Here is a 14,125-nt window from a genome sequence, read left to right as displayed (position 1 = left end):
CTAAAACTAGTAAATGTTTCGCTGTGTTTTAGAGCCATGTTTATTTTTATATTGTGTTATATATAGTCACATATTCTATTTATTACCATCTTCTTAAATTAGAGAGAAGTTCTTTTATACATCTGCTTGAATGGTGTGTGTGTGTTTAATTATATTTTAAAAACATAACTATTTGTCAGGACAAAACACTGAATTTTTTTTAAAGAATCTAAAGTGTTTGAAGCAGAATAAATCTAATATAAATTAAACTTTAGGTTGAAATTTAAACAAGAACCACACTATTCTACCAAATGTTTATTTAAAATTTTAAGTAACATTATGCTTTGAAATAATTATTAACGCGGACATTCACAGAAGTTTTCTACACTCTCGCTCACCCTCTCTCAGTCTGCTTGTGTGTGTGTTGTAAGCCCTTGAACACAAGATTTGGGTGAGATTAGCTCAAGTTGTCCACATAGATAATGCACCAGGCAGGTATTTGGTGGAACAGAACTTAATTCTCTTTATTTCTCAATAAGGTGAGGGAGTGGGGATGGGGAAAACTGTAACTAAAGCCTTTCTTCCTTCTGTGGTTGGTTCTTGGGGCAGCAGATCAATCTCTCTGAAGGGAAGACAGAAGAGATGGAGGGTTAGTTAAAAGTGTTCAGGCTACTCACGACCCCACTGAGCTTCCGTCCTTAAGAACTTGTCCTGTCCTTGGGTTTAGGGCGATCCAGCATTCAGCATCTGCTCATCTCCCCGGCTGAGAGACTACTGAGGCCTCTCGGTTCCCTTTTATGTGGTGGTGGTTGATTGTTCCTAACAGCCTGCAGCTGAGGCTCCCTGTTAGAGGGGAAAAAGTGAACACCTGTGAGCTAGCTATCCCTGGTCCTGAACCCTCTTACTGAGTGGCCCAGCCCTTGTTGCTTCCTCTGATGGGGCTCTCCATGGTGCTGAAGGTGTTCAGTCTGCTTTGTGGGGGACCATACCTCTTTCTGGCCACCACAATATATATATATATATCTTAAATATATACATGCACGTGTGTGTATTTATATATAAATATACACAGTACACACACATATATTATATAATAAGAATAAGAATAAAGAAATGTATATTTCTTAATAATATTAAAGATATTTATTTTTTATTAATTTTAATAATTTTAATAAAGAAATATGTATGTAGTGTATGTCATGCTATTTTTATTTGTATAAAAAAGAGCCAAATTGACATTTTCATAACAATTTGTGTTTTTCACTTTCACCAGGAATTACCAAATTTATGCATATAAATAGGTGATTTCTGGCCGCTGAGCTTTAGCCAAACATTTTTTAACTACGATATTCATTCAACTTCATTATCAGAGAAATAAATATATGTGCATGACCATTCAAGATGTTTGCAATAACACAGATGTCACATGAGATAAGTACATTGTGCTGCAGCCCCTTATCAGCACAGAGAGAACCCTGGGTGAGAACACACTTGTATTAATGTAGTGGGTCGGAATGTCTCTAAAGTGATGTTCTTCCACCTACACACATTCACACCTTCTTCAGAACAGCAATCTCTCCCCCCATGGCCATGCTGCTTAGCCATGCCTGAGCAAATTTATTGGTGTGAGTGGGTGTTTTTCTGGATTACCCTGAACGATGAAGAGAAAGAGAGAGAGAGTAGAATCGAGAGAACACCCAGGAAAAGGTCCAAGACTTCTTTGTACATTTTTGAACATTGGTACGCAAGTGATCAAAAATAGCTCACTATGTAAGGAGCATCTGACTCATTTTGTGTGCAGTAAAATCTCCTCACACCTCCATGCTGTATCAGATGGCCAACCTGATGCTGCACGCATATCCATATCATCTTACGAAACACAGTTTACAGTGAAGATGTTACTTTTTTTCTGCTTACTCTATGTTATCTACCCATGTTTGCATCCTGCCTTGTTGTTGAGGCAGTGCTGTCTGGTGTGAGTGAGTGTTGGTCATAGCACTGGAGCGATTCATCATGGTGTGGACTGTGGGCTCTGGGGACTGAATGGCATGAAGGCAACACACAGGGGACTAATAGAGCTGTACCTCTGCAAGCATTTCTATCTGAAATCTCACAACAAGCACATGTCTTGGAGCGGTTTGTACACTTGACTTGTTTTATTTTGACACAATAGCTTGGTTTCAAACTCAAGAGAACTTCCTATCCGAGTCATTGTAAGCTTGCGATGCAAAAGCTGTTCTAAAATTTTGGGATGCACAATATATTGGTACCATACTGGTTATTGTCCAATACTGTATATAGATATTTTTTATTTTTATCAGATATTGTATATTTAATTGTACATTCTCATTTCACCTGTTTTAACATTTACATTATCTTTCCCATCTTCTAACACTCACTTAAAGTTAATTAAAAATATATAATTTATATATAAATATTTATATATAGATATCAGTCTAATAACAAATACAGTATTTGTATATGCTATATTTTGCATTTTTAGCTTAGCAACATGCTACCAACCAACTATTGCTATCAATTGTGAGTCATGTCTCCTGTGTGGTTTGTGTGAGGGGCACTATTTATATGACGCACAGAGTTACTGCCTATATAGAGTGCTCCAAATCTGTCACTTTATTTCAGTTAGGATGCTGCCTTAGAAGAAGACAGCTAGGCAGCTCATTAGATTTCGGAACAGTTTATATGTACCCTATCAATAAAAAATTAAAGTGATAGCACTATTTTGATGTGCATATTTTTTCTCCAGCAAATTTTATGTCATGACGCTGTATTCACAAAATTTGCTGACCCTGTAAGAGCTTGTAAGAAATGGCAGCTATACAGGTGATCTCAGGGACTGTTGCTAGGCGGTGATGTCTTTCTCTTAGCAGCACAGCGTGTACTTGAATCAGGTCAATGAGCTCCACTCTTTCAAGTATCTCTAGCCTTTGTCTTCCTTAATAATTAATGATGTTTCATTGACTGTGGTCTGTGCACATTGTAACCAAAAAGACCAAAAATGTCCAGAGAAGATAAAGGACACATGATTGAGAAAGAGAAAACCTCACTGGCCTTTGGTTTTGTTTGGTGCGGTTTGGTGGTTTGTACGGACAATGGTGTGGATGTCAATGCTAATGAGAAGAAGCGCAGTCGCTAAAGGAAATAATTATCCTGAGTGCGGTGAAGTGGAGCTTGTGCACGGCAACAAAACCATTGAAGAAGTAATAAATTATGTTCAAGATGAAAGAGTGCATGTCCCAAGGTTGTTTAGCTCACATGTTTGATTCACATTAACAATCTTTCTCTTTCTCTCTCGCATCTCACAGGTTGAGGATCAGGAGTCATGGAGTCTCTCTTCGGGGGCCAGTTGGGCTTGCTGGGGGGTAATGAGGGTCTGAAAGAAGATGGCTGTGGGGTGGGCTGGTCGAATTCTCCCTTATCAGAAGACATGTACTCTGCCTCCCATTTTGCCCTCATCAGCGCCTACCAGGACATTAAGACTCGACTGGCCGGCCTTGAGCGAGAAAATGCAGACATCAAAAGAAAACTCAAGATTTATGAGATAAAGGTACAGAACGCCCTTAAGATCCTTTAGTCTCAGATACTGTAACAGATATCAGTGGAGGTCACCTTTGACGTTGGCCAGTGGTGTAACAATGCAGGCTGATCAGTTCACTGAAGAAAATATGGTGTAGAATTTACTTTTTCACTCAGAAATTGCTGCAAATTTAAAAAAAGAATAAAAAGAAATGACAAGTAGCACATTTAATTAATGTTTTTTTTAAGAGAAAGATTGAAACAGTATTCCAATACTCCAATAATGCAACAACTTTAAAATATTCAGTTTTTACAGCATACTTGGTTTCGTAGTGGAGTTGTATGTCCACTACTGTACAATATAGCTTTATATGCCCTTTATACTGTACAATATATCTTTATACGTTTAATGATTAAAACACTAAAAATGTCTGAAGTTACTGTTCTGCACTGTCTCCTCTATAGCGACATTCTGTCATACATTATGTATTTATCATATGGAGGCCATTTATTCTAAAACCTATACAATCTAAATTATACAGTGGAGTCCACTTAAAAACTATTTGTGAAAATGCTGTACAATTCATCCGCAATTATTTTATATGACAACAGCACTTGATCTGCATGAACTCCACAAGTTTTGAAAGACAGAGCAAGGGGCGTGGCTGTACTGAAACACTGTCTAAGCTGTTCGCCAATCACAACACACTGGGACAGCGAACCAAACACAACGCATTTTGTTTTTCGGAAGGCGGACCTTCATCAAAGCCGGAACTAATAATAATAACTTAATAAAAGCCGTCTGTGGCAGGCTGGGGAGAAAGGTATTTTAATAATGTAAATTATGTGAAAAATAATGCGTTTTTCGAACCACCAAGCATGAGAGCATGTTCTAGTACACCCCCAAAACAAAATCAAGACTTTGTAAAAGAGCATAATAGGACCCCTTTAAGCCTGATGATCATGTTATCCAGCTTTATTTGACAATGATCCAAAAAGTATCTTGTGCTTCAGTGGAAGCACAAATAACTTTTGATTAGTGACCTAGAAATAGTGCAGAATCTTAAATTACTGTTATGTAACTTTCCTTGTTTAAAACTGCCAGCTTATTTCCAGGTTTAAATGAAAAAACACTCTCAGTCTTGTAGACTTGTAGATAAAATAGTCTGTTAAACATAATTAAGCTCATCAAAATATGAAAATTATTCATTTTCAAATGCCGTGGCCTGTCAAATTAACCTGTAGTTTTTATTATAACAGTGTAGGATTTGTTTTTTTTTTAGCTAATGTCTTATGTATGGCATAATTATCCAGTTAAAAATGGGGTTATCCTTGTTAGCCCCAAACCCTTTCTCCTGCTCCTCGCTGCCTCATCTCACATTAATGCAGAGACAGTGACATGCTCACAGACATACTATATAGGGCATTTAATTAGAGTAGAGCAGAGTGGACACACACAGTGAGCAATAATATGGATATCTGGCACACAGCTGAGAATTGCACTGAGAAAGAGCATAAAGCAATAAATAAACTAACTACTTCCTGTGTCGAGCAACCTTAGTTCAATAGATCAGAAAGAGTTAGGCAAACTAAGTTTCTTTAATATGTGGCACATTACTCTCTCAGGAGAAAGTGAGAGATTCAAACAGGACATGAATCTGTAGATAGAAAGTTATATTTTCATGTACATAGATTACCGTTCTAAAGTTTGAAATGGTCCTTCAGAAATTATTGTAACACGCTGATTTAGTGTTCAAGAAACATGTGACACTGAAAACTGGAGCAATAACTGCTGAAAATTCAGCTTTGTCACAGAAATAAATCACATTTTATCATATATTAAAATAGAAAACTTCTTAAATTGGTAATAATATTTCACAATATCACTGTTTTTACTGTGTTTTTGATCTAATAAATGTATCTTTGGTGAGCATAGGAGACTTATTTCAAAAATATGAATATCTTCCCAGCCTCAAACTTTTGAACAGTAGTTCATTCTTGTAGTCTTAAAAAGGGTGACATTAGTGGAGACCCATCAATTATTTCTGCATCAATAGTTACGCCACTGATTCTGGTAAAAGCCAAATGTTTTATTTAACTGTTATGGAGTTTCTTTGCAGTTTCCTTGTGAAAAATTGTGACCTATGAGTGCTCAGCTGCTGAATACTGATATATATACTGTTGTCAGAGTTTATGTTTAAGCGTGTACCATTGAGTTGATTAATAACTGTGTCTGCCTGCTTCATGTATGAAACAGCTTTATTTATAGCCCAGCTGACACGTGAGCTGAGCTGTACATAAACAAGTATGCAGGCTCTCTGTAATTAACATGTCAGGCTCTCACATGAAAACAGACAAAGCCACTTATACACACAATACAAGATGCTCCTGATGCTGTTTAGATCACTCGGTTGATAGGAAGGTAGATCACATCTCTATTAATCTTTAAAAATGTAACTGAATATCATTCACATGAGATTTTCATTTAAATTGGGCAGAAAGCTTTTCTCTAAAATGATGATCAGCACTCAGAAGTGACAGCAATGACTGAGCATGAAAACACTATATGCATAATATTTTAGGATCATGTCAATTATCTGCCAATATTAAATATATTTAAATGTATTAATATAGGCTGATGTTGGACATGTTATTATTAATTCTCATTTCTACTTTTATATATTTAGATTGTTAGCCATCATCTAATGCTCAATTAAAGTTAATATGTAATAGCACTGTTAAATGTCATCTTTAACAAATCTTAAAATGAATATTGGATTGATATACAAAACTGTCAAATATTAACCTTATATTGGAATCATTATGAGCACAAGCTGTAATAGCTATCTAACATGTTCATTGTGTCTGCTTTACAAAATGCATGCTTTTTATCAACCACGTAACTGTATATTACTAACATATGGATATTACTTTAACATACAAAAAACATTACAAAATCTATGGCTGACAACAGAATACTTCCTAACTGTAACATTCAAACAAGCATTTCTGTAAAGCTTTTACAGTATGTATTGTGAAAAGCACTATGCAAATAAACTTACAAAACTGCTGGTTCATTTGATGTGATCTTTGGGTACAACTAGGTAGGTTGGGCAGCTAATGTATCTTTGGTGAGCATAGGAGACTTATTTCAAAAATATGAATATCTTCCCAGCCTCAAACTTTTGAACAGTAGTTCATTCTTGTAGTCTTAAAAAGGGTGACATTAGTGGAGACCCATCAATTATTTCTGCATCAATAGTTACGCCACTGATTCTGGTAAAAGCCAAATGTTTTATTTAACTGTTATGGAGTTTCTTTGCAGTTTCCTTGTGAAAAATTGTGACCTATGAGTGCTCAGCTGCTGAATACTGATATATATACTGTTGTCAGAGTTTATGTTTAAGCGTGTACCATTGAGTTGATTAATAACTGTGTCTGCCTGCTTCATGTATGAAACAGCTTTATTTATAGCCCAGCTGACACGTGAGCTGAGCTGTACATAAACAAGTATGCAGGCTCTCTGTAATTAACATGTCAGGCTCTCACATGAAAACAGACAAAGCCACTTATACACACAATACAAGATGCTCCTGATGCTGTTTAGATCACTCGGTTGATAGGAAGGTAGATCACATCTCTATTAATCTTTAAAAATGTAACTGAATATCATTCACATGAGATTTTCATTTAAATTGGGCAGAAAGCTTTTCTCTAAAATGATGATCAGCACTCAGAAGTGACAGCAATGACTGAGCATGAAAACACTATATGCATAATATTTTAGGATCATGTCAATTATCTGCCAATATTAAATATATTTAAATGTATTAATATAGGCTGATGTTGGACATGTTATTATTCATTCTCATTTCTACTTTTATATATTTAGATTGTTAGCCATCATCTAATGCTCAATTAAAGTTAATATGTAATAGCACTGTTAAATGTCATCTTTAACAAATCTTAAAATGAATATTGGATTGATATACAAAACTGTCAAATATTAACCTTATATTGGAATCATTATGAGCACAAGCTGTAATAGCTATCTAACATGTTCATTGTGTCTGCTTTACAAAATGCATGCTTTTTATCAACCACGTAACTGTATAAATGTATTAACATATGGATATTACTTTAACATACAAAAAACATTACAAAATCTATGGCTGACAACAGAATACTTCCTAACTGTAACATTCAAACAAGCATTTCTGTAAAGCTGCTTTTTACAGTATTGTGAAAAGCACTATGCAAATAAACTTACAAAACTGCTGGTTCATTTGATGTGATCTTTGGGTACAACTAGGTAGGTTGGGCAGCTGCCAGGCCTCAGGGGAGCTGCAGGTAGAAGATGCTCCAGATTGGATATCTTTAAAGCTTTTTGGTTTGGCCCTGCCCAAATATATGCATGTATACGCACCAATGACGGCTAGCCTCTGAAGAACAGCTGTTTTTGCAGAAGGCGAGAGAGAGCGCCCCAGGGTTCTGCGTTCCGTGTGGCTCACTGCCTAGGAAAGGGCTAAACGTGGGGAACTAATGCACACAGCTCTTTAGGCTCGTAGGAGTAAAAATATATGAGATCCTCTACATCAAAGCACACAGCATCTACTGATGCCAGCAGTGAGGTAGAAGATGATGTAGGAGCTGAACTTGTAGCATGCAAGAGCAGACCTCTCTAAATGGAAAGGACTGTTTGATAATAAACCCCTCAAATTGCTTTGTCACCAACTTGCATTTATATATATTCTATATATATTCTGGCAATTACCTTAAAACATAACTAATACTGGTTTTATAGATGTTTTGCAATGGTTAATCATATATTGCAGACTAACTTTATCCCATCTGGAGGTCATCCAAGGGCATTTTCAAGGGTTTCATGAGCATTTTTTTCTTTCACTGTTGCCATATCGTTCACAAGTTTAGGATTAGTAAGGTTTTTGATGCTTTTGAGATGTCTCTTATGCTCATCAAAGCTGCATTTTACCAAAAATACAGTAAAAACAGTGATATTATGATTTTATTATAATTTAAAATAACTTTTCAAATCTGAATTTACAGCAGCCATTATATACTTATATGCTTATATATACAACCAAGTATATACAGTACTTTTTTTTTTTTTTTGCGCCTTTTATTTAGATAGGACAGTAGGTTGACAGGAAGCGAGGTGGGTGAGAGAGAGGGGGGGGGGGTCGGGAAAGGTCCGCGAGCCGGGACTCGAACTCGGGACGCCTGAAGCGCAATGGCGCTACATGTCGGCGCGCTGCCCACGAGGCCATCCCACACTGTAAAAACATTATTTTTCAAAGTTGTGAATAAAACAAAGATTATTCGAGTACATTTACAGGAAAATACTGTTTCAGTTGTTTACTTCAGAATTTCGTGTTTAATTGAATGTGTTACTTGCTGTTTCTTTGTAATTATTTGTGAAATTTAATAGCAATTTCTAAGTGAAAAAGGAAATCTGACAGCATTTTTTTTTCCAGAGCAGAATTGCTAGAGATCTTTCATGCATCAAAAAAGATATTGTATACGCTCCAAAAAGATAACCAGTCCATTCTCAGGTGCGTAAATCAAGAAAATGTTATCAATCAAAAATGTCCGCACACTGAAAGACATTCAATTAGACCAAGGCAAGGGTCTATCACAAAAATTACTTTAATTTAACATCTACAGAGTGAAAAAAGTGCTAAAAAGTGCAAAGTGTCTTAAAAACAGACCAAAGAGCAGACGTTTCAGCTCATGCTTTCTTCAGTGCTCATGGAACAAACAGCAACACCACTCTACTTTAAACACAATTACAAATTGTTACCAGCTGAGCTCAATCAATCGGTGATTACAAAAAAAAACTATTACAAAAAACTATTACAAAAGTCCATCTCTTCATTCAATCCAGTAGGGGTTAACGATTTCAGCTCAAAAATCCAAAAAGCCTCTCTTTGTAATAGTTTTTTTTGTCACGGTTACCCCCTCTCCTATGTGGCAGAACCCTCTCAATGCCCAGGAACTTGAGATCTGAAAGAGAATCCTTAGCGGACTCAAAATGTCGAAAAACTGGAGAAGTGTAATCTTGTCTCCTAATGGCACTCATTTGTTCTATAATTCTGATGCGCAATGCACGTTTTGTTTTTCCAATGTACAATAGGCGACAGAGACACATAATTATGTATATCACATGTGTAGTTTTACATAAAATCAATTGTTTAATTTGATAGTTTTTGCCACAAATTGGGTGTGTAAAAGATTTATATTTTATATAATAAAGACAAGCAGTACAATCTTTACATGGAAAGTTTCCTTGGGCATCTGAGAGGGTCCCAGGAGTGGTTTTTCACAAACATCTGTATTAGAATTGTTTACCAACTGCTTTCTGTACAACTTAAATTGTGCTGAATTTGGAGAATAATGTGCAATCTGTAGACCTCATTTGCATATCTGTGCTAAAAACAATGACAATGACTTAATGCTCACAAATACTCACAATGCAGCATTAAACCAGTGCAGACAGCCCTGTTAATCCAGATTGCTGGTTGTTAGTTAATATGATGTTTTTTTACACCAAAAATGGCGCAATGTTTATTATACCCATTATGATTCTATTTGTGTTTGTGTTGACCCCTGTGTCACTTTTTCATGTATGTGTGTGTGCAGTTTCCCATGATAAGTGAGTTTGGAGATGACAGAAACTCCTACTGCTCCTTTGAGCCCAAAGACACAGTGCTGCTCCAGTCAGAGAATGGCAGTCTGCAACAGAGAGTCAACATGCTGACCCTTGAGGTGAGAGGACACACATATACACAAACACACCTAAATACACACACCCAAACCTTTCTGGACTGTATTTCATCTGATGTTCTGCTCATTTCAAACAACCGCTTGTTATATTATGACTTGGCTATATTGTGTTGTAAATCTGGATTACACATCACAAAATGGAAAGATTAGAGAGGTAATACGATTAGTAGGGAAACGAAGGACAACTTCAGATGGGCAGTCATTCATGACAAAAGGCCTTACAAAATCTAGACCACAAAGCATTCATTTTTGTGTGCCTGAAGCCTGCTCTAAATTGTCTCTCCCGACTGGCTGTGATGTGAAGTGTAAATGGGAAGATCATACATACTCTCTCTCTCTCTGCATCTCTCGGCTTATTGCCTGGCGAAGCATCTCATTAATTAATGATGATTGTTATGTGTTTCCATAGCCACCCAGCAGCTTTCCCTCCTTCAAAGAGCCAGATTTCTCTTTGTCATCTGTTCTTCTCTCTGTCCCACACCTCCCTCGCTTTTGCTGACGTTTGGTACTTTGTGTGTACGTTCCTTATTGTTCCCCATCCTCCTCGTTTAACTGTGGCCTTCCTTCTTGATTTGTGTCTTGTGTTTCATTCTTTTCGTACTTTTTTTCCAGCACCCAGAGCTTTGCATTCATGAGCTATCATGAAATCTAATGCAGCACAATTGAAAGTAAATACCCTGTTCTGTTATTTTTTCTGAAAACAAGCTTATCTGTGAAGCCAAAGGATCACTGCAGAGAGGTGCATTATATGATAATTGAAGTAGATGCTTATGTGTGTCTGTATTAAAATGAAAGTGCAGGCAACAACACGAGTGCATTTGTTTCACTTTTTTATTTTTTATTTTTTATATATAGTGGGCAGAACACCCTCTGTGTCTATAAATGTTTTTATTCTTTCTCACACCATGTCCTACTGGTTTCCAGCGACAAGCAATTTGTCAAAGAGTGAAACTTGTAAGCAACATGACCAGTTGACAGAATAGTCACTTGCCCTTTTGCCACTTAACTATTACATTTTGTTGATCTTGTACCATCCATTTTCTTGCCTTGTAAACATAAATGTTTGGTTTTTTGTTGCTGATTTGTAACCAGCTTAGTTATATGAGGTTTTGTAGAAATTGCAAAAATGATTGCAAAAATTAATCATACGTATGAATCTGATAAACTACAAGCAATTCAAACTTCAGTACAAACATCAGTAATCATATACCACTGTTTCTCAGCAAAATATGTTAATGAATTAATCGATTAAGATTGTAGCTATATAATTTTCAGATTATAACAAGTTTTCTTTTTTTTTTTATATATATATTTTGAATCAAAGATTTTTGTAAAAAAAAAACTTAGCATTTAATAAATATTTATGTTAATATTAATTTACTCTAAATTAATGTTAATACAAATTCATTGTAGCTATATCATTTTCAGCTTGTTGCAAATTTTCTGTCTATAAAGAAAAACATTTTATTAAAAAATCATTTTAAATTAATTTCTTATTCCTTTATTTTTCTCATGTTATTTTTCCATTTACACATAAAAATGGATCACTCAGAAATACTGGCTGACTAAGGAAAAAATATTTTACCTTAGTTGAGTCCTGTTATTATTTAATAATTTTTTAAAGGCTCTGCAAACCTCTCGATTTGGCACTATATCTCAACAGAATATTTTCATGAGTTTCATGTGGTGAAAAAAGTTAATAAAGGAATAAGATTTAGGTAATGTGTCCAGAACCAGACAGCTGTCAGCAGAGCTGATATTGTTATTGGCCTACTAGGAACATATATTTATTTATTTAAGTAGTTTATCAGTAATCCTAAAAACTAACACTGCCAAACTTACATGCTAAAAAACAACAACTTACTTACACATAGTAAGAAATGGTTATAAAAACTGAAACAGAAGTGAAACAAGTAGTAGGAAAGAGGAGAAATAAAAAGCGATACTTATAATGATGTAATAATACTTATACATATAAAATCCATAACGGTAATAAACAAGCCAGTAAAAAGAAATGTGACAAGAAATAACTGACAAAATGAGAATGTTTTTAATATATTTTTATAGTACACCCACCTTATACCAAATGTTACAACAGCTTGTCATTATACAGCCCAAGAACATCCCAACTGTCCTTGTAATTCAAGTTCTTATACACAGTAATGTAAAATGTAAAAATGCAAAAAATGTCTGTGAGAATTAAAGATTTTAAATATCATTAGGTGTGTATAAAAGCAGTTAAGCCAAAGGAAAGTCCTCGCATTGATAAGAGTGTTTGTGTTCTCCAGCTTCAGAAGAGCAAAGAGCGAGAGGAGCAGCTTGAAGATGTCATTCAGGCCTATGAGAAAATCCACATGGAGAAGTCCAGCCTTCAGCGAGACCTAGACAAGATGGTGAGAACTCTCATAAAACATTCATTCCATGACATCCATGCTAAGTTTGGCTGCTGAGCGGATGGGCAGTTGCGATAATTAGCCTCTCCATGTGCTTCAGGCTTTAATCCAACCAGGTGTCCGCTTGATTAATCTTGTACTCTCATACATCCTAACGGGGCTGTGTGAATCTAATTGGGCTCTTATATTACCCAGACAAGCCCCTCATATAAGTGGATGATGCTGGATATCTATAATCATATATGCACATTTGCAGCCTCAGTTTTAAACATGAGTCTCAAATGGCTTCGAATGGATTTGAGTTCTTGAAAAATGCATGATGCAAGCGTATGTATGAAGGGCCGTACAAGCCATAATTCATTCTGGCACTCTCACACACTTATATTCTCTTTTCACATACATATATTTCTACTCTCACACGCTTACATTCTCCTTTCACATACATAAATTTTTGCTCTCATAGTCACATATTTTAATGAACAGATGATACATTTTTGTTCTCATGGTCATATATTTTAACACACACATTCATACATTTCCCTCTTATGCAAATGTATTCAAATGATACATTTAATATTATAAATAATAAAGGTATATAAGAAGAAAATGCATGTATGTGTGTATGTAAGAGAAGAATGTATGTATGTGTGAGAGAGTATAATGAAAACGGAAGGTGAATGATGGAAACGGAAGGCAGGTTAGGCGCGATCAGTGTTACGTTCAGGACAGGTCCTGATCAGCATGGCTGAGGTAGATGAGGCGGCCGCAGAAGTATTTCAGCAAGCTATCTGGGTTTTAAAAAACTATTATAATCTTGAAAAGTTTACATATTTGGCCTCGTCCCTTGAGCAAGTTGTGATTGAGGGCGCGGGCGCAGCCTCCGCCGTGTTGCCATATACACTTATTATAAGCATCTATGGATTTGTTTTTTCAACTTATGTGACATCTCCTCGCGCAAAGACTTTCACCATTGGCTCTGGCTCCAGCCAATTGTTATTGACTTACAGTTCAAAATAAAACTTTATAAATGTAACTGTTTCTAGTTCATCTAAAATAAAATATGCTATATAAATAAATATTCTCCGTGAGAGCAGAGCCCAAATGGTGTTCGGACTGGAGTTTGAACCTCTGCTTAATGATATAAAAGAGAATCACCCACGAGCTCTCTCGCGAGCCGTCCCAGCGCAGGGGAAAATTTTGACACTATCACTTTGTTCTAAGCAACGGGGGCCTCCCGGGGCTTGAAATTCGCAGGGTAGGAGGGGGTAGTGACGCTGGGTGTAAATAAAAGGGTGCCATTGTCCGGTGAGGTCCGGTTGGGGAGTTACGAAACGATCTCATATCGCATAATCTTATTAACTGTTTATCTCCTGAACTGCAACTTTCTTTACCACGCTATTCAGCGCCAATCC

The 14,125-nt window shown here is 36.2% G+C and overlaps 1 protein-coding gene across 1 annotated transcript in view; it reads left to right on the top strand.

The window, feature by feature from the left end:
- LOC107743771 (TANK-binding kinase 1-binding protein 1-like) overlaps positions 1–14,125 on the top strand; it is a 62,599-nt gene that overhangs the window by 20,129 nt on the left and 28,345 nt on the right. Inside the window, exons 2-4 of the mRNA XM_016557174.1 lie at positions 3,306–3,547; positions 10,177–10,302; positions 12,609–12,713. Coding sequence (XP_016412660.1) covers positions 3,323–3,547; positions 10,177–10,302; positions 12,609–12,713 — 456 coding nt within the window. The 5' untranslated portion in view covers positions 3,306–3,322. The remainder of the gene's footprint in view (positions 1–3,305; positions 3,548–10,176; positions 10,303–12,608; positions 12,714–14,125) is intronic.

Source organism: Sinocyclocheilus rhinocerous, unplaced genomic scaffold (genome assembly GCF_001515625.1).
Source record: "Sinocyclocheilus rhinocerous isolate Xijiao unplaced genomic scaffold, SAMN03320098_v1.1 scaffold497, whole genome shotgun sequence".
Taxonomy (NCBI): domain Eukaryota; kingdom Metazoa; phylum Chordata; class Actinopteri; order Cypriniformes; family Cyprinidae; genus Sinocyclocheilus; species Sinocyclocheilus rhinocerous.
Note: the sequence above shows the minus strand (reverse complement) of the source record. Positions and strands in the feature narration are given on the sequence as shown.